This window comes from Lingula anatina, chromosome 3, assembly GCF_051362555.1.
Source record: "Lingula anatina isolate TDL-2025a chromosome 3, LinAna3.0, whole genome shotgun sequence".
Classification (NCBI taxonomy): Eukaryota; Metazoa; Brachiopoda; class Lingulata; order Lingulida; family Lingulidae; genus Lingula; species Lingula anatina.
In genome coordinates, this window is record NC_141769.1 from 18248233 (window position 1) to 18270049 (window position 21817).

Below are 21817 nucleotides of genomic sequence, written 5' to 3' on the forward strand. Positions count from 1 at the left end.
TTTCTGTGACACATAAATGGTATAGAGTGTGTGTGTGTGTGTGTGTGTTGTGTGTGTGTGTGTGTGTGTGTGTGTGTGTTGTGTGTTTGCATGTGTATGTGTGAGGGAGAGAGAGAGAGAGGGAGAGAGAGATACAGGGTCAGGGCCAGGTTTATGTTGTGTTCTATGTCAGATAGTATGGAGTGAGATGCTTCTGCACAGACAGAGCAGCCTTTGCTATTAGGAATTAGTCTGAGGAGACACTGGGCTAGTGAAAATTGACATTTTATATGCCACTAGCCCATTTTAAGACCTTGATTTGCCTGAAGGGCTAGTAGCCCAAAACTTTTGTGGCACAGACTGATACGGGTATCATGATAGCAGTGTGTGAGCATGTGTTATCATTTCATGTACTGGAATGTATGCATAGAGCACGTACAAGCACGCACACCCAGAAGCGTGCATACACGTGAAGTCTAATGCACAGCATTGAGTATGAAACAACTTTGTAATTCCCAAATCTCAGATTTTATTTTGATCCAGTTTTACCCGTGTATTATTATGCCATGATTTTCAATAATATTACATGTTCCCCTAGAGCTACATGTTGCATGGCTGTGGCATGTTTTATTCTTTTAATTATATATTATTGTAGTTGAAAGCCTGTGTAATGCACCTATATAACACAAACAGTGCTAGGGCATTGTAATTTGTTAACAACATTAAGTTGTATTTGGGGCTGGTTCCACAAATTTTAAAGGATTTTAGACTGAAAGTAAGTCCTAACTTTTAGATTTCAATTTTTCTTCAGTCCAGGTGTAAATATGCAGTAGTCAGCTAAAATAAAGTGACTAGAGTCTAAAGCAGTTATAGCTTTTTCTTTCCCTTTTTTATTTTGATAAAACAGTGTTATCCTGGACTAAGAGACTAAATAACAAGTCAATAGTAAGAATGAAAAAAAGCCAATTATAAGTTTAAGTGAACCACCACTGATTTGATTGAAAGTGGAAGATTAGGGTCTGAAATTTTAGACAAGCTTTTAGTCAAAAGATCTTTTGTGAAATATGCCCCAGCATTGTACTATGATCTCTGATTATTTGGTGACAAAACTTTTTTATCACAAATATTAAGAACAAGATAGTAAGTTTAATATTTTAGTTACACTTATTAAAACCAACCAAGACCAGAAAATAAATAAATAAATAATAATTAGAAGTAATTAACTAATTTAGGTCTGACTTCAATATCATTACACATAGTAACTTTGCTAAAGTTATGGATGATCACAACACTACTTGGTTCCTAGTGCTTTAAAACCCCTCATCTTTAGTTTTAGAAACTTCAGCTTTACACACTGTATTCTTTATGTTTAAGTGATGTCTTGCAGCAAATTTTAATGCTTGATTATTTTTTCGTAAAGTGAATTTAAAAGAAGCATTCTCTGTCAGTATTGATGCCAGTATCTCCCCCCCCCCCTGAATTTTATAACAAGAAAATATGGTGGGTTTAGAGGGGAGGGGGGGTGCAATAAAAGGCATTTTGCTTTAATGAGTACATAAAAATTGCTTTATGGGTCTGTCATAGTTTCCATTTTGGGTAGGAGGCTGAATTTGCCATTTTGCACATAAATGGATTGGGAGTCACCTAACTTAGATTGTAGCTCTTTCTAGCGTGATGCTTGCTTTTATTATTATTTATTTATTATTGTACCACCAGCGTTAGCGCTGGCGGTACACATGGTTTCGGTCCCGTCCGGATCGTTCCGCCGGCTCCGTTGGCTCCGCCGGCTCCGCCGGACGGCTACTGTTACCGCTTCTCCTCCTAGACCGTAAGGGCCCCCGTACCCATCTCATGGATTTAGGTCACCTATAATCTCAACTCGTTCCACGTAAAATTTGGGCTTTGTCGGTATTGGGGTCTGGGTGTGGCACTCATTGCAATGCACCCTTGTCTAAAAATGGCAAAATTAAATGCTAATTATCTACCCTACGGAAGGAGTTATGGGAAAAATTTCTATAGACGGCTTTCCAAAAGTCATATGTGTAGATTTCAAATATACCCTTGGATTTGACCTTTGACCTCTACTTCAAGGTCAAATGGGCCAAAATTTTCAAAAAAATGAAATTTTTTACGAAAAATTTTTTTTTTGCCCTGTTATTCAGACACCACACAGACTTAACCAATAATATTATTGGAAAGTGTTACCCTTCAGGTCATCTTTCATCTCCATGAATTTGGGGTCAATCGGTGCATTTTCATGGGAGTAGCGGCCATAAGATACCGAAACTGAAAACTGTCTCTAATTCGGGAACCGTTAATGCTAGAGACCCATTCTTTTTTTGCATTTTGTAGAGCATGTAAAGCCCAACACTGGAGGTGGTCTCGGTTTTTTTTGTATTCCATACGGTTTTCGAGTTACGCTGTATCAAAAAGTACATATTGGTGGTAAAAGCAAAATGTGCAGTACGGTAATGGATAATAAATTTTGAACTCTGGAAAAATAAAACATAAGGCTTGGCAAAGCAGACAACTTGTGTTCAAAAATGACATTATTTCATCAAATTTGAACTTCTGAAACTTCAGAGCACCTCCTATTTCAAGAATTTTGACCAAAATGACATTTTCTTTATTTTAATTAATTTTTTCTGTACGAAATATAAGGCACATTATGGTAACTCCAAAATTATAACATCTAGTCCCTTATATCTCCAAAACTGGCTGAGATAGGTCCATAGTTACTATTGAAGTTGAATAGGAAGTCATATACTGGCAATCTTACTATGACCTTGAAATTGACCTTTGACCTACTTTTCACCATGAACTGAACTTTGCAAATTTTTCTTCCCTTTTATCTCCAAAACTGGCAGAGATAGGTCCATAGTTACTATTGAACTTGAATAGGAAGTCATATACTGGCAATCTAAATGTGACCTTAAAATTGACCTTTGACCTACTTTACACCATGAACTGAATTTTGCAAATTTTGCTTTCCTTTTATCTCCAACATGGTTTCGGTCCCGTCCGGATCGTTCCGCCGGCTCCGTTGGCTCCGCCGGCTCCGCCGGACGGCTACTGTTACCGCTTCTCCTCCTAGACGGTAAGGGCCCCCGTACCCATCTCATGGATTTAGGTCACCTATAATCTCAACTCGTTCCACGTAAAATTTGGGCTTTGTCGGTATTGGGGTCTGGGTGTGGCACTCATTGCAATGCACCCTTGTCTAAAAATGGCAAAATTAAATGCTAATTATCTACCCTACGGAAGGAGTTATGGGAAAAATTTCTATAGACGGCTTTCCAAAAGTCATATGTGTAGATTTCAAATATACCCTTGGATTTGACCTTTGACCTCTACTTCAAGGTCAAATGGGCCAAAATTTTCAAAAAAATGAAATTTTTTACGAAAAATTTTTTTTTTGCCCTGTTATTCAGACACCACACAGACTTAACCAATAATATTATTGGAAAGTGTTACCCTTCAGGTCATCTTTCATCTCCATGAATTTGGGGTCAATCGGTGCATTTTCATGGGAGTAGCGGCCATAAGATACCGAAACTGAAAACTGTCTCTAATTCGGGAACCGTTAATGCTAGAGACCCATTCTTTTTTGCATTTTGTAGAGCATGTAAAGCCCAACACTGGAAGTGGTCTCGGTTTTTTTGTATTCCATACGGTTTTCGAGTTACGCTGTATCAAAAAGTACATATTGGTGGTAAAAGCAAAATGTGCAGTACGGTAATGGATAATAAATTTTGAACTCTGGAAAAATAAAACATAAGGCTTGGCAAAGCAGACAACTTGTGTTCAAAAATGACATTATTTCATCAAATTTGAACTTCTGAAACTTCAGAGCACCTCCTATTTCAAGAATTTTGACCAAAATGACATTTTCTTTATTTTAATTAATTTTCTCTGTACGAAATTTAAGGTACATTATGGTAACTCCAAAATTATAACATCTAGTCCCTTATATCTCCAAAACTGGCTGAGATAGGTCCATAGTTACTATTGAAGTTGAATAGGAAGTCATATACTGGCAATCTTACTATGACCTTGAAATTGACCTTTGACCTACTTTTCACCATGAACTGAACTTTGCAAATTTTTCTTCCCTTTTATCTCCAAAACTGGCAGAGATAGGTCCATAGTTACTATTGAACTTGAATAGGAAGTCATATACTGGCAATCTAAATGTGACCTTAAAATTGACCTTTGACCTACTTTACACCATGAACTGAATTTTGCAAATTTTGCTTTCCTTTTATCTCCAAAACTGGCAGAGATAGGTCCGTAGTTACTATTGAACTTGAATAGGAAGTCATATACTGGCAATCTATATGTGACATTAAAATTGACCTTTGACCTACTTTTCACCATGAACTGAATTTTGCAAATTTTGCTTTCCTTTTATCTCCAAAACTGGCTGAGATAGGTCCGTAGTTACTATTGAACTTGAATAGGAAGTCATATACTGGCAATCTAAATGTGACCTTAAAATTGACCTTTGACCTACTTTTCACCATGAACTGAACTTTGCAAAATTTGCTTCCCTTTTTTCTCCAAAACTGGCAGAGATAGGTCCATAGTTACTATTGAAGTTGAATAGGAAGTCATATACTGGCAATCTAAATGTGACCTTAAAATTGACCTTTGACCTACTTTTCACCATGAACTGAACTTTGCAAATTTTTCTTCCCTTTTATCTCCAAAACTGGCAGAGATAGGTCCATAGTTACTATTGAAGTTGAATAGGAAGTCATATACTGGCAATCTAAATGTGACCTTAAAATTGACCTTTGACCTACTTTACACCATGAACTGAATTTTGCAAATTTTGCTTTCCTTTTATCTCCAAAACTGGCTGAGATAGGTCCGTAGTTACTATTGAACTTGAATAGGAAGTCCTATACTGGCAATCTAAATGTGACCTTAAAATTGACCTTTGACCTACTTTTCACCATAAACTGAACTTTGCAAATTTTGCTTCCCTTTTATCTCCAAAACTGGCAGAGATAGGTCCATAGTTACTATTGAACTTGAATAGGAAGTCATATACTGGCAATCTAAATGTGACCTTGAAATTGACCTTTGACCTACTTTTCACCATGAACTGAACTTTGCAAACTTTTCTTCCCTTTTATCTCCAAAACTGGCTGAGATAGGTCCATAGTTACTATTGAACTTGAAAAGGAAGTCATATACTGGCAATCTAAATGTGACCTTAAAATTGACCTTTTACCTACTTTACACCATGAACTGAATTTTGCAAATTTTGCTTCCCTTTTATCTCCAAAACTGGCCGAGATAGGTCCATAGTTACTATTGAACTTGAATAGAAAGTCATATACTGGCAATCTAAATGTGACCTTGAAATTGACCTTTGACCTACTTTTCACCATGAACTGAATTTTGCAAATTTTTCTTCCCTTTTATCTCCAAAACTGGCCGAGATAGGTCCATAGTTACTATTGAAGTTGAATAGGAAGTCCTATACTGGCAATCTAAGTGTGACCTTGAAATTGACCTTTGACCTACTTTTCACCATGAACTGAATTTTGCAAATTTCTTTCTCTTTTAACTTCAAACTTGACAGAGATAGGTCCATAGTTACTCTTGAACTTGAATAGGAAGTCATATACTGGCAATTTACTGTGACCTTGAAATTGACCCTTGACCTACCTTACGAAGAACTTAAATTTGATTGTACCATATATATTTTTTGCAATAGTTTAAAAATTCTTGTTGATTGCATTTTTACAGCTTGTCAAGCATAAAACTGGTGGCTGTGTCCCTTATTTTGTGTATGTGGGGGTCTATACGAATGCGTTTGCTCCAGCTGGTGGTACAATATTTGGAGGCGGTATCGCCTCTCTGATCCTCTAGTTTTATTTATTTTTTTTATTTTTTTTATTTTATTTATTTATTTATTTATTTATTTATTTTTTTTTTTTTTTTGGGGGGGGGGGGTAATAAGAGGTTTAAGCACCATCAAACGCCCTTATACAAACACTGGTATTAAAATGTAGTTCATGGGTTAGTGCCAATAAGCAGTCTCAGCAGTACAAAGAGTAGAGAGTTTGACATGCTGAAAGTGCCCTTTCTACTAGCCATGACAGGTTAAAGGACTGATAAAAAATGTGTTCAGTAGTTCCAACAATTATAACAATTTCCTTTTTGAATTTACAGTCAGTCTGGCAAAAAGTCCTTTCGTCTGGCAAATTTTTCTTAGTTGCCGAGCAAAATGGCTGGCAGTTTTGAAAAGTTTCAGCATGTCCGAAGGTGCAGTAGAGTAAGCTAGCTCCATGTAACAGTAGAACTGATCCTTGCTGTCACCCTTTCAGCTGTCGCGCTCCAGTTCCATGAGCTCTCTATCCAGAGAGGTGCAACAGTTTACTCAGGAGGTAAATAACGATAAGGACAAGATCTGTGCTACATTACATATAGTTCTATATTAATGTGTTCTTTACAAATTCTTCCTGTGGGATTTCAGTGTTGGGAGGGAAATGGGAGATCGCAGGTGACACTTAATGGCAGTGCTTTTGTGTAGTTCTACAGTATGATGTTGTTTTAGACATTAACTTGCTTCGATAAAGTCTGTTTTTTGCGACAGTCTTTATTGAGTGTTTGCTTTTCTTAAAAAAAAGAAGCTTGTTTGAATTGGTTTGATAAATGATGCGAAAGCACTGACAAGGGGTGTCTTCAAAGTAGAGGTTTGACAACTGGTTTCATAAAAAAAGCTTGTGTGTTTACTGTCACAGCTCTTGATAAGATATTTATACTGATTCAGAGCCAAACCAATATTGACAGAAAAATTGAAAATTGATTTTTTTTTTTTTTTTTTTTTTTTTGTGAAACCAGTCTCTACTAGTTGTTAACTTACAGGCTAATACTTCAACTTTGCATGTTATACTGCTTATAGTTTGTTATTCCTGATACTAAAAAACTATTACTTATTAACCATTCTGAGTGTTTTCAGCAAGCTGCAGGGTACCTACCAAAATATTCAGAAAGTTAAATGGTTTTCCCCTGTTGATGTATTCTTTCGATTCTGTTTGGTTGGAAAATTATTTTATTTATTTATTTATTTATTTATTTATTTATTTATTTTAGTTGAGACTTGTTGGTGTTCATAAGATATTTTCGTCAGTCAAAAAGATCAATATGTACATTTTTTTTAAGTTGGGCATTTTGTTCTGTTGGGTATGTCTCTCCATTCACTTATGTAAAATTAACTTTTCACCTTGAAAGTTTTTTTGTGTTTTTATTTGAGCCATAAGATATGGTGTCTTTACTCACCACAGATACAAAATTTTTTTTTTATGTCACACTTTCCTTGTGAAGGTCAAATTAAAGGTTCAGTTAATTCTTCCTTTGTCACATGAAGATGATTATCTAACAGTACTGAGAATATCACATTAGTGTAACTTGTTAATAATGGTCATAATTTTCACCATTAAGTAGGCAGGTGTTATTTCATATCCTTCAATTGGCACTTCGAGGCATTATTGACTTTTACTTCACTGCAATTGAAAAGCTTTTATTGCACTTATTTATTGCCGTTATTCCGTCATCTATTTTTGCTACTTTAGATGTTTTATGGTAAAAGAAAGTTTGACTTGATGTATTAAAAAAATTGTGCTTGGATTGGGCAGAAAATGTATGGATAATTTGTCCATGTAGGGGAAAGTCATTGGTATTGTTGTGTTTGTGTAGAGTTAAGGTGTATTTTTGGGGGTGGAACATATTTTTAGGTGGTCATGTTAAAGTTTGAGATTTTCAATATTGTAAATAGCCTTCATTTTAAAAGATAATAATTATGTTTGTTTTAATTAGTAAGCCATTGTTTGGCACAATATGTGGATGATGATGGCAGGGTTTTTATCCTGGTCATTCCACAAAAAAAAAAAAAGTTACTCTGAGTTGCATCCAAGACGCATACATTTTGTGTGATATTTGAATAACTGTTTGATATCACTTTTCGATTAATTGTTGATTTCTTTCCACATTAAAGGGTATTGCACTATTATTAGTATAAAACAATGTAATTAAGGTGGTAAGACAGAATTATGCAGATGTAACACAAAATGAGAGCATCACTGATGTAACACAGAGAGTCGCTGTTCTTGTGGAATGACCTTTGCATTAGTTCAGATGTAGGACCACTTCTGAGTCCTTTCACGGAAATCTTAAGGTATCACATGTTAAATATTGGAAATTATCTGTGAACAGCAGAAGCACGCTAATTAGTTAGTGTTCTTAGAACACCAGGATCTTTTTAAAGAAGATGAATGTTTATTATTCTGTATAGTCACTTTTCATTAACCCAGTACTTTTTCTGTTCTATTATTTCTAACCCAGTTTATCTAACATTTCATTTTTTCCCGTTTCCTGATAGGTCTTGAAAGGCTGTGGCTTTTTTAATCTCCGCTATCAGCGTACTGCACGCAAGGCATTTTACGCCCTGTGGTCTACATGTTGCTTATTACTCTTATCAGAATCACAGCTAGTTTTTTTTGTTTGTTGTTGTGGCACTTTAAGTAGCAGCATGATAAATGTTTTGTATGAACAATTATAAGTGCTTGTGTATTTTTATTCCAATTAATTTTCCTAGGTTTTGCAAATTGTAGCAAAGAATAAGTACATAAATAAAGATTAATAATAATAATAATAATAATAATAAATAATGAAAAAATCATAAGTATCTTTTAAAAAACAGGTGATGCCATGTAAAAATGCCTATAACTGATAATGCTTGGTTATTTATTTATATAAATTTAACCATAAGATGATTCATTTACTTTTATTTAGTAATTTTGTCTTAATTGTTTCCAGGGCCATGACACAGCAGCTCCCCCTAGTGGCCCGCCAATGATGTTCAACCCAGCGTCGTTTGGTGCTCAGCCCTCTTCAGTGCCGGCTGCAGGGCCAGGACGAGGACCAAAGTATGGCCAGAGGAGGCAGTATCCTCACTGAGGACTGAACTGTGTCCTCACTGAGGACTGCAGAATATCAAATGAGAAAGTTGAACTTAATTGCAGATGAAAGATTTCTGGATTTCTTCAATAATCTGGAAATTGGGGTGGTGTATTTAGGCCCACTGACCTCCATATAGAACTGCGCGCCAATCAGCCCTTGTATTTTCTGGGTTGTGTCATAAAGTCCGCTTTCATCTCTGCTCAGTGGAGTCCAGAACATAAACAGAATGGTTGTGCGAGTGAGGAACAGTGCCCACTATATGACACTGCAGGAAATTAGACAGGATTTTGGGTAATGTTAAGATGGAAATGTGGTCATTCATAAGACAGGCAGCACTAAGGCAAGAGATGGAAAGCAAAGTGATGTTCCAGGATTTCAGTGAAAAGTTTCTGTTAGATAAAGGGAAGAAAGGGAGGGAGAAAAAGGCTAAGCTGAAGAAAGATGATTACTCTATGTAAGCTGTTGGAGGTGAACTGAAATCATTATGCTGGTTTTGTGAACCATTTGGCTCAAGTTAAAAGTAAAGATACAGGCAGTACATGACTGCGTAGACAGTGTAGAATATATTTAGTGGAATGAGGGAAGAACCAGGCATAAATGTACATGAAAAAGAGATTGAAAATTTGCAAAAGGATAAACTGATAGCTAAATAAAACAGGGTCCATGGGCCAATTGACAGATGTGGGATTGAAAAGTTTTGGAACATTTTGGGTTTCTGAGGATGTAACTGTAAGGTTGCACAACAGGAAATACAGACAGACAGGCCCTAAGTTAAAACCAAAAGAAAAAAATCCTTGCATTGTGAACATGTAATAAAACAAAAGGCACCAATATATGGTAGATTTAAATGTTATGCCATGACATACAGATTATTACATAGAAAAGAAAAACCAGAATGCACAGGGAGGCAAGAGATGGATAGCTAAGTTATGAGTTAAGTGAACTTACGTTGTAGTGTGTTCTGGTTGTAGTAAGTGAATAAATAGGTTGTGTTGCATAGGATTTATCCATGAGGAGGTCACACAAATGACACCCTGTCTATTGGCATCAAAATTGATTTTTTTGTACTGCAGCCATGGGTAGTAATGCAAGAGTATGCATCAAAATTGGTCAAGTTTAGAAGTAGCCAGGGTGGTTGTTATACAACAGTTGGTGCTTACATGAATATTTATATGAATGCTAATTAATAAATTTAGAACAGAGGACATGCAAAATATTAAGTTTAAAGGATAATAGTGAAATGTATTCACATTTGCTATATGACATATACATATTATATGAACCTGCATGTACAAATAACTATGTTTATGTACAGATTATTTCGTATATCTCAATTGTACATAGTTTACTTGGTATTAATATTGTGATGATAACATTTGAGTTTATTTTCAGCTAGCATGCCTTAATCAATATACCAGTATAGGATTTCACTATGACAAAGTCTCATTACACATACTAATTGATCTTTATTGCTTTATATATATATTGCACAGATTTGGGCAAAACAGATTGCAAGGCATCTGTTAGTGCAATTATAGGTTGGATGAACATTGATAGAGATGATGCTGTGTAAAACAATTAAATGATCTTTTTTGACATTAAAATAGTGTCAAGAACAAATATTTAGAGGTTAATGTATGCAGAGGTTTGCAATATATGAAAAGTCTTATTCCTAATATATATAAAGAACTCCTAATATTAGTGGGTAGGCTTATTGGATCTTTGCATTGAGCTTAGGGAATATGATTTTTGGTCAGCTACCAGATTTTAATGGACTGATTTCAAAGCTTTCAATTACAGAAGATGAAGGGTAAAGCACAAGAACCAAAATGTAATAGGCAGAAGTAATAAGTGATTTCATATTTAACGTAAGATTTTAATTTACTGATTTGAATGTCATCAAATAATCTTAATGGCTCATTAGAATATTCAGCTGCAGTTGTAAATGTCGTTTGCCAATATATCTTTGATAAAAAACATTGTCAGAAAACCAGTGATACTTCAGATCTATGTAAAAAAAAAGATGCATGCCGATTGGTCACAATTGTCGTGTCGTTTTGTTATGGTTGTCGTGATTGGTCAAATGTTAAAATGTTTATATGTTGATGCTCGCGTGCAATGGTTTACTTTTAAAGATGGACACGGAAGAAGGAACTAGAAGTCCTGACAGTAGATTTAATGTGTTTGAAATTGTATCTAATTATTTATATAGTATAGTATTGAATTTATTACGACGTTAGCGTGAATAACGCCAGCAACGCTGGTATTCTACACTAAATAGAACGACTCCAATGGAAATGTATGATGCGTTTACTTTAATTGTCAGTTGAATGGTATACGTTGTTGAGTGATTTGTGAATTATTTACTTGAAAATTATAAAAGGTTGAAAGAGGTCGCCACTTTTTTTCATGAAGCTCGGAAAGTAGTTTTGTTGTAGACGTTATGCATTACGATAAACCTACATCCAAAAGAAATTATATGGATTATTATCGTTATAAGTACCAATGTTATTCAAGCTCAATTGGCCCATGCTCTCGCTGTTAATAACGGCGGGGTTGATATTGTGGCAAATTGATTGATTGATTAAACGGATCCTATTGTTGCACTTTTGTTGATTTATGATATATGATATTCTGAGTAATAAATTGTCACATCATCGAAATAGCGTTTAGTTTTATGTATCAAGTTTGGTACATATTTTCTGTTATTATAATTAACAATTCTGTTAAAGAATTGTTCCAGTTTGACTATTCACTATCCCCTGCCCATCTGAGACCATTGAATTCTACCGGTGTCATGTGCAAGGTCCGGTGTAACGTGACTGATAGTCCCCTCCCCTATGATAGAGAGTCCGCTTCCCATTCATTTATACAGGCAACCCTCGCCCTAGATTTTGACCCGCTTAAGTCAGGCTAAACCTAACCTTTGTAACTAAAAGGAGGGGGGACTTTCTGTTACACGGACCGTCAGTTTCGTTACACCGGTTTCCATGGATTTAGAAAGCCCCGCCCTAGGTTATAACCCACTCGACTCACTCTAACCCGTATGAATCAAATTTAGGACATCCTCTGTTAAAGAATTGGCCCATCAGTTTCTTAACGTAACATAAATATATGCCTTCCATTGTTTTCCAAAATGAGTTTTGGGCCTCTGTGCATGTCGACCATCTAATACTAGTCATCCTCAAAAAAAAAAAAAAAAAAAAAAAAAAATGGCGACAATGACGGTGTTACTGAAAAGTTGGCTGATCGGGTAGAAGATACCTCGTGTTATCTTTTTCCTAAATGTAGGTACACACGATCCAAGTCATAGACCACTGATTTGATTATTGTTGTTGTTAGGCAATTATCTTCAACGAGTTTGTTGACATCCGGAGATCCAGGGCAGTGCAATTTTATGTGTACCAAAAATAAATAAATAGATAAATGAAACAACTGGATGATTCTACAAATTAGACGTAAATATTTCAAGGTATATCCTCTAAAAGCCGACGACCTTGAGAAGAATATGCATGTTTTTTCATGATGATCCTTCAAATATCCTGCGTTTGTCCTTAAGTAGTTCACCTAAAGTGTATGTGCATGTGATGAATTTGACAGCGGCTTATCATCTTATCCTGACGTTGCGCCACGTACGTGACAACGAGACCCTTTCAGATGGGCTCAAGCTTGACCTCTGCATGGCGAACGAGACATGTCAGTCATAGTGAATTGAAAACTGTTTAATAAATTACTCCTGTAATCCGCTTTACGGGGTTGTATCCTGCAAAGGAGTGCAGAACCGTAGGAGATTAAGGAGAGAAAGTGCCAACACAGGTGTTGCCTTCTAATGCCAAAGATGTATCAGCGTGCCTTCTGGCTTCCGTTGTTCCTTGCAGTCCTCTTAGTCTCTGAAAGCACAGGTAATTTTTTATATAAATTAATAATATTTTATCTTTTGATACACCGTAAAGTGGATCGTTATTAATCCCCGTCTTTAAAATAAACAAACAAATCAATAAAACTGAAGCGTCAACGTAAAGGTAGAACTTAGTATTAACACCTTTAGCTCATGGCAAATAAGCAACGTGACTTTTTTAGTTCCAAGTCAATCTCCTGACACAAACAAATGCCGATTTTAATGGGTTTTGACTGAGAACTGCAATTTCAGAAATCTTACCTAAGTGCCTTCTTGTTAACGCTAACGATGATAAACTGTCACACAGAAAAAATTGATACTTTTTTGTTCTAGAACCATATACACAACTTCAATTTGTAACATTGGTTTTGAACCTTTGACTCGGGCATATCGTGAAATAGCTTGAGTGAAAAAGCTTCCAAAGTATTGAATGCGTACTTTTAGACAAACCTTTTACTTAGTAGTCCAGGAATTTGGTGAAAAATTGTGCATTTTTTACCTACAAGCATGAAATTTGGCACACCTATGGACAATGAAATTCTAAGCAAATTTGGATATATGGGCATGTCTGAAAATTCCAAAATGGCCGTCAAATCTAAGATGGCCACCAAAATACCTTTTCAAATTAAAACTTCAAGTACATAGTCTTCTACTGACTTAAAATATCATATAAAGGTTAGAAAACACCATGGTATGAATCCTTCAGGTGTATAAAATCCAAAATGGCCGCCAAAAGTAAAAAAGCAGACCATTTATTCAAGATATCCATTAGAATGGTGAATTCATCAAGCACTTAAAACTACAAGCATAAAATTTGGCACGTTTGTGGAAAATGAAATTCTGAGCAAGTTTGGATGTATGGGCATATCCAAAAATTTAAAAATGGCCCCCAAATCCAAGATGGCCTCCAAAAATACGGGTCCTTATTAAAACTTCAAGTATACAGTCTTTTAAGGGTTTAAATATCATTCAAAGGTTAAAAAACACCACAATATGAATTCAGAATCAATATCTGCTTCTTGAGGTGTATTAAATCCAAAATGGCCGCCAATAGTAAAAAGCATTCTACTAATCCAAGATATCCAGCAGAGTGGTTTATCAAAAACTACAAGCATGGCATTTGGCACGTTGTAAAACAGGATTCCAAGCACTTATTGATGTATGGGCATGTCTAAAAATTCCAATATATGGCCCCTAAATCCAATATGGCCGACACAAATACCCGTTCAAATTAAAACTTCAAGTATATAATCCTATAATAGCTTAAGATAACATTTTATGGTTAGACAAGACTATGGTATGCATGAAGTATCAATATTTGCTTCTTTAGGTGTACAGAAATCCAAAATGGCCTCCAAAAATAAGAAAAACAGGCCACTCACAGCAGCAGTATGGTGAATTGATCATGCACTTAAAACTACAAGCATGAAAATTGGCACAATTGTACAGAACAGGATTCTAAGCAATTTTTTAAATAGGGACATGTCTGAAAATTCTAATATGGCCACTAAAACCCTTTTAAAGTAAAAAGTCTACTTCATAATCTGACTTACAACAAGCTTTACTCTTTTTTGGTTATTCGCCCTTTTAGTTAAATTAAGATCTAAATGACCGTAAAAAGTGGAACAGGACTCCTTTTGGTCCAGTTGTGACACCACATGCAGCAATTCTATAAATGTCAAGGATATGAAAATGTCAAGGTATTTTCAGAAATAAGTTTCAAATTAACAAAAGTTATTTAATCAAGTAGGTGTTGCACATTTTATGGACGATCAACCTATTACTTTAGTAAATGGACAATATCTCAACAGAGGATAACAGCTAGCTACACCGAAATTTCTACTTATTTGGTCAAATAATTTTCATTTATTTATGTGTGCCTAGCTTTAGTTGTGTTTCCCTCAGCTTTCCCAGAATTTGCCTAAAGCTATAGCTTCTACATGTAATCCACTTTCCCCAACAAAATACCAAGAGGTATTGGTAATTTTTAACACCAGAAAGCATCAGTTTACATGCGTGAGGGTCAATAGGAATATGAAAGTGTGGTAGGGCATATGAGTAGATGTAGGTTACTAGTGTGAGCCCTTATAGGACCAGTCTTCCAATGCTTCTGACTCCCCTCACCACAGTTAGCAATTGCACACATAACTACAAACAGATGTGGTAGGAGCTACCTGCGAAAAGTAGGTTTTGTTATCTGGGTAAGTGAATACTCCCCATGGCTTCATTCTGGATTGTCCCAAAGAGACAATGATGCCGGAAATCTCATGAATTTTTACCTTTCAAAGTCCATATTGCACTAATTTCTTGGTGTAATCCTCAGAATACACTGTGAATTTTTGAAGCTTTGTATGTATTAACTTTCTGGAGGATTTTAATTCTTTTATTTTCATGTTCAGTTATTTGAAAGCATAAGTTTGTAACTAAACAAGTTGCCAAATGATCAAATGAAAACCAAAGTTTGGCGCCTATCAGTGCTTCTTTTTTAGTGCACGAAGTGTGAAGCCTGCAATGCAACTCTTGGATATAGCACGTATCAACACCTGCCCTCTGTTTGGGGTTTTTCTTTGCTCATAAATTTTCAGTAGCCATTACTGCGAATGTACTAAATCCATTTCTTGAAATAAGAAGCTTTTCTAATTTACTTTTGAAGCATAAGATAACATCATAACATTACCGAGTGCAAATGTGCCCCTTCTTTTAGTACTTTACCAATGCAAAACACCAAATTGTTGAGACCTGTATGTTTGATTAGCTGTCATTTTTGTTATATTTGTGAGCATTTGATGAAGCACCATGCACTGATCTAGCTGAATAATCATAACCAACAGACAAAATTGGTACACCCCAAGCTTTTTTATATTTGCCTATTTAAGGCTAAGTTATTCTGGTGTTTCTTTCACATTTTATGGATTTTGCACAATACTTTTTTTCTTAGAAAGGGGGAGTCACTCATGAGTGCCATATAAATAGATCGCTAACTGGGAATTGATGTAATTGAGAATCCAGAGCAAAAAGCCAAACTGCTTATGTTGGTTTATCAAAAGAAGGACTGTTTTCAGTACATAATAAATGTATCATGCTTGATGTTTTTTTTTAACTCTGTAGAATACACACACACCTGTACCTGCACAGGTAGGAATATTCTGATTATACAGGTAGTTGTAAAGCCCACATGCCTATTCACGAGTGATTACAATTCAATAATTGTGGTCCGCTGACTTTTGGAGGCCATTTTGGAAATTTAAAACCTTAAGTGGCAGATACTTATACTACATACATACTATGGTATTTTCTAACCATTAGATGATATTTTTTATTAAAGACTATACAAATAACTTTCACCTTGAAAGGGTATTTTTGGGGCCATATTGAAATTGACTGCCATATTGGAATTTTCAGACATGCCCCTATATCCAACGTTGCTTAGAATCATGTTCTCCACAACTGTGCCAATTTTTATGCTTGTAATTGTAAGTGCTTGATGATTTCACCAAACTGCTGCATATTTTGAGTAAGTAGACTGCTTATTTTACTTTTGGAGGCCATTTTGGAATTCTATACACCTGTAGAAGCGGATATTGATAATTCATTCATAGCATGTTATTTTCTAGCAATAAAATGATATTTTAAACCATTATAGGACTATATATTAGATGTTTTAATTTAAAAGAGTATTTGTGGAGGCCATATTGGATTTGGCGGCCATACTGGGATTTTCAGACATGCCCATATATCCAAAAAGGCTTAGAATTCCATTATCTACAACTGTGGCAAATTTCATGCTTGTAGGTAAAAAACGCACAATTCACCCTTTTTTTCTGCACCAAATTCTTGGACTAAGACGCTCATTATAAACATAAACCTCTTTGCGCTAGTGGTCCATCCTCAGAAAAGTGAACATTGGAGCCACAGAACTGAAGCACAAATTTTGTGTCCTATTTGCATAATTTTGGCATGCCCCATTATTTTCGTTATTTTATACTATGGTTCCCTCAAATGTGGAAAGAAATCAATAGTAATTAAAAACTAGACTGCAACTGGCTGAAGCCAGTGGCGGAGGATTCCCCTGCAAAATAGGCGTGGAAATGCTCTTACAAGGTCATGTGAAGGTCATGGGTTAAATTTGATCCAAAATTCTGAAAGAGCATGTGCAAAATTGGGGGGGGGGGGGGGGGGGGGGGAGTCAACAAAACATCACTTTTAGCCCACTTCAATATTTCTCCATGAAATAGCCAAATGACCTTGAAAATGAGGGTCAAGGTCAAATTTGACATTTGATTTGGGGGTTTTGGGTATATGTTTGGGGTAGTTTACTATAGCATGCTATGACCAAAAACCAGTGTTTCACGGAGAAATTGCCAAACTCAAGATTTCTGCAATGTCATAAATATTTAAAAATCTATATTAAAAAAGTAATTAGGCAGTCGCTACCAAAGTACGGCTAACCTTAGATAAATATATAGGGCATCATTTGCCACTATGATCAGGGCTCTGGGCCTTCCGGTTTTTGAGATCTCGGAAACAAACCTTTTTTGAGCCCGTTTGGCCATTAGTGACCTTGACCTTGACCTACTTGCATAAAAGTAGGTCATTATCTGTGGATTTGGCTCAGTATCATTGGCCATAAGGCCCTTGGCCATATGGCTTATACTTTAGGCCTAATGGTAATTTCAAATTTTACAAATTTTGCCTTTAAAAGCCCCTGTGACCTTGAAAAGTAGGTCAAGGTCACTGAAACTGGGTCTGTGGCATATTCTTACCATAGGCTACATATGATAATTATTTCAGATTTTTTGCGAAAAAAAAACGCGCGGAAAGAATAACTATAATAATAATAATAACTAGACTGCAACTGGCTAAAGCCAGTGGCGGAGGATTCCCCTGCAAAAAAGGTGTGGAAATGCTCTTACAAGGTCATGTGAAAGCCATGGGTTAAATTTGACCCCATATTCTGAAAGAGCATGTGCGAATTGGGGGGGGGGGGGGGGTCAACAAAACATCACTTTTAGCCAACTTCAATATTTCTCCATGAAATAGCCGAATGACCTTGAAAATGAGGGTCAAGGTCAAATTTGACATTTGATTTGGGGGTTTTGGGTATATGTTTGGGGTAGTTTACTATAGCATGCTATGACCAAAAACCAGTGTTTCATGGAGAAACTGCCAAACTCAAGATTTCTGCAATGTCATAAATATTTAAAAATCTATATTAAAAAAATTAATTAAGCAGTCGCTACCAAAGTACGGCTAACCTTAGATAAATATATAGGGCATCATTTGCCACTATGATCAGGGCTCTGAGACTTCCGGTTTCTGAGATCTCGGAAACAAACCTTTTTTGAGCTCGTTTGGCCATTAGCGACCTTGACCTTGACCTACTTGCATAAAAGTAGGTCATTACATGTGGATTCACCTCAGTATCACTGACTATAAGGCCCATAGCCATACGGCTTATACTTAAGTCCTAATGTCAATTTCAAATTTTACAAATTTTGCCTTTAAAAGCCCCTGTGACCTTGAAAAGTAGGTCAAGGTCACTAAAACTGGGTCTGTGGCATATTCTGGCCATAGGCTACCTATGATAATTATTTCAGATTTTTTGCGAAAAAAAAAACGCGCGGAAAGAATAATAATAATACCAAAAACAATAGTATTCCCCTATGGGGAATCCTAATAATAATAATAATACCAAAAACAATAGTATTCCCCTATGGGGAATCCTAATTATATCAAACACATATGCAGATATTAAACAAAATGTGTGTCACTAAATGGGGCTGTGCATTAGCGGCCTGAATACTCATCATTATCTACATATACAATCATCAGCGGTAACACTAGCAGCAATAACAGTGCCATTTTAAAACTGAAACGTATAATATTTGGGGGAAAAAATCCTAACAAAAAGTAAACGTTTCATTACAGCCGTCCTTAAGGGGCTCTGGTCGTTCAATCAAGCCACATACACGCCAGGAAACTCATTCAGCGATAAGTCAACGCAGAATAATAAAGCAATCATCAATTCGGGATCTACGGCAACATTTGGTTCTGGATCTGGAACAGGGATAAAATTATCATCCGGTGCCTATATCTCCGTGTCCAACACTGATGGGGCATTCAGTAGCATGCTTGGAAGCTTTGCCGTGGTAATGGCGATAAAACCAACGGCACTGCAGCCGGCCACTCTGTTTGAGTTCAACAGTGATTATGGATCCGTATACGGATCCAAAATAGAAATGGTTGCGGATCCGGCAGGATCGCTGAAAATCTACGCACCGCCGCCTATCTATGGTGAAATCAATGCAAGAACTGTTCAGGGGATTCTGAAACGTCGCAGCTGGAACTATCTCACCATTTCCTACGATTACCAGACAGGATCAATGAAGATTTACAGCGGGTCCGATTTAGTCAGAGACTATCAACTCACAGCGTTCCCAACATCTAATACAAAAGGGTTTCGGGTAGGAAAAGGGTTCACGACGTCTTCAACGTTTACAGGCCAAGTGGCGTGCGTGCAGGTGCACGACCAACCCATTACGACCAGTGCCAGCCTTAAAAAGATGTGGCAACTCTGTGGATATGAAGGTAGGTCACATATTTCTCTTTCTTGAAATACCTCTTTGCAATTTTTGACATGCTTTATTTGTGATAAAGGCGATGGACCTTCTTTGTTGATATTTCTTCAATGCATTATGTATTATATTGGTTGCATTGATATTTAATACTAAACTAATGACATATTCTATTTAGATTTATTTTCATATTTTAGTCCCTTCGGTTCGGGATTCTCTACCTGCAGGTAAGACTATTTTAAGTCTTCTTGACTTTTGTTAAAGTGTCTCACTCCTCGGTTGCACAGTTATTTTCTGTGTATTATGATCTACAACTCAGATATACAAATTTAATGTCACCATGCAACAAAATATTGTCAAATATCGCATTTTGTCTTTGGCATTTCATGCATTTATAGAAAAAGTAAGTTGAAGGCTTCCTTGACGCTGCCATTGTAGACATTTGCAAATGATCGTCAGCGCACTGAATACGTTTTTGTTATATTTGTACAAAGCAATTAGCATGTATCTCGTGGCATCACAGTCCCATACAAAGTCATGTATTAATTGAATAAATTTCATGAAAAATTGTTATTATCATTGTATCCTTACACTTCATAAGTTTAGAACGCCGTACTGATATGTTTTCATGTTCATGAACTTGTTTGTAACCTATTTGCAAATCTTGTTTTACTCAAATATTATTGCAATAATATAGCATCAGGTTGCCGTGGGTGATATGCTTTATCATGACCAGTATTTTTATTTATCATAATAAACATTTTGCATAATTATCATCACAGAATCTTCTATCAAAAGGTTGCCTAACGCCTATAGACCTCACCTTTGCTCTGGACGGTTCGTCTAGCATGAAGGACGAGCTCTTCAACAGCCAACTGGACTTCGTGCAAAACATGGTCGCCACGTTCGCTGTCGAGCAGTCTAAAGGTACCGCTTCGATCTTTTTTTCCGTCTTACTTTAGGTTAGAAAACATACCTATATACATATTTTATGTCTTAATTGTCGCCAAAGTTTTTTCAGTAATTGCGTTATCAAAGACCGGTGTACAAAGTAGAAAAGACATTGCCACTATCTACTACTGGTATATCTTTTATGGAATGCAAACCATAACACCTGTTTGCAAGTTGTTGCTTGTTTCCCTCGGAAAATTATCTAAACTTAGGACAAACCATAGGGTAGCTAAGTTAAGTTGCTTTTATTATCAGTGGCGGATCGAGAATTTTGTGAAGGGGGAGGGTCCAGTATTTTAGAGATTGACAGGCCTCGGATTGCAAGGCCGACCTTCACCCCCTTGGCGTCAGGTTCCGGACACGCTGGAAGACCCGAAAAAATTGGTGTTTTGGAGGGGAAGTGGCGCCATTTGGTACGCTTTAGAGCTATGATTCAGCTAGATATTGTTTGAAGCGTTTTTTTTTTATCTGAAATCAAAGGAGGGAGAGGGTCAGGACCCCACTGACACCCCCTTAATCCGCCAATGTATATTATCATAACATTGCATATTTTCTATTATTTTAGATCACGTTGGATTTGTAAGCTACGGCACAAAAATTGGCACATCTGTGGGTCTTAACAAGTTCAAAACAACGGCGGAGGTACTTGAAGGTCTTGGAAAATTAACCTCTCCTAAAGGGCTGACTAACACCTATCTGGCGATAGAAGATATGATCAAGACACTGAATAATGGTAAGTTGTGCATGTTATATTACTTACACGTCCGCCCTCCTGTTCGCTCGCATGCATGCAAACAAACACACCACACACACACATAGTAAAATGGATGTGCAACCCGAAAACTAGAATTAGATATATTTTTGAAAACTTTTAATGTTGAAGCTTTTGTATCTTCATTCTAAGACAAAAAATAATAAATTTACATTTTCTCAAATCACCTTTTCATTGTGAGAGAGTCCTAAGATTCATAATAACTCATTTCTCTCTCTCTCAAGGTGCACGCACTAACGTTCGCAAAATAGCCATCATTTTGACGGACGGACAATCTCATAATTCGAAACAAACAAACAAGGCCGCCAAAAATCTACGTGGTTTGGGAGCTGAGCTCTACGTCATTGGTGTAGGGGTAAAAGACACAACGGGAGTGACGAAGTTGGCGGGAGATGCCTCCAGAGTATTTACCACGACCGATTTTAAGAATGCGCTAGATCTGAAACGTAATATTGGATCAGCTGTTTGTGGGGGTAAGTCTTGGTGGAAATGACCCTAATAAATTCTTTGTCGTGCCACACTGTCCACACACTGGAGTTCCGAATACCGATCGATATATAAACTTGTGGAAAATATACATGTGCAAGGTCCCATGTATGTTTTACATTGTACACTTGTGCCATTTTTCCATAAGTTTAATTTGTGTTATACCTACACTTGCTGGTC

At 36.4% G+C, this 21817-nt stretch overlaps 2 protein-coding genes across 9 annotated transcripts in view; both read left to right on the top strand.

The window, feature by feature from the left end:
• The window catches only part of LOC106154623 (uncharacterized), a 33708-nt gene extending 22090 nt beyond the window's left edge, over window positions 1–11618 (top strand). For 6 of the 8 annotated variants that reach the window (XM_087007840.1, XM_087007841.1, XM_087007842.1 and 3 more), the window contains 2 exons: window positions 6321–6380; window positions 8812–11618. In XM_087007840.1, the coding sequence (XP_086863966.1) occupies window positions 6321–6380; window positions 8812–8952 (201 nt within the window). In that variant the 3' untranslated portion in view covers window positions 8953–11618. Of the gene's footprint in view, window positions 1–6165; window positions 6253–6320; window positions 6381–8811 lie in introns of those variants that run through there. The other 2 variants (XM_087007843.1, XM_087007845.1) reach the window with 2 other exon arrangements.
• A 7451-nt stretch (window positions 11619–19069) lies between these two features.
• LOC147763001 (matrilin-1-like) lies at window positions 19070–21644 on the top strand. Its single transcript, XM_087008033.1, has 5 exons — window positions 19070–19441; window positions 19626–19655; window positions 20227–20355; window positions 20945–21112; window positions 21376–21644. The coding sequence occupies exons 1-5, from the start codon at window positions 19093–19095 to the stop codon at window positions 21642–21644; spliced, it is 945 nt and encodes a 314-aa protein (XP_086864159.1). The 5' UTR covers window positions 19070–19092.
• Window positions 21645–21817: the final 173 nt, after the last annotated feature.

Bases quoted from the DNA above. Each gene is read 5' to 3' on its own strand.
- LOC147763001 (XM_087008033.1), top strand. From the start codon at position 19,093: ATGGTTGCGGATCCGGCAGGATCGCTGAAAATCTACGCACCGCCGCCT. The intron at 19,656-20,226 runs GTAAGACTATTT...TTCTATCAAAAG, and splicing joins TCGGGATTCTCTACCTGCAG to GTTGCCTAACGCCTATAGAC. The intron at 21,113-21,375 runs GTAAGTTGTGCA...CTCTCTCTCAAG, and splicing joins GATCAAGACACTGAATAATG to GTGCACGCACTAACGTTCGC.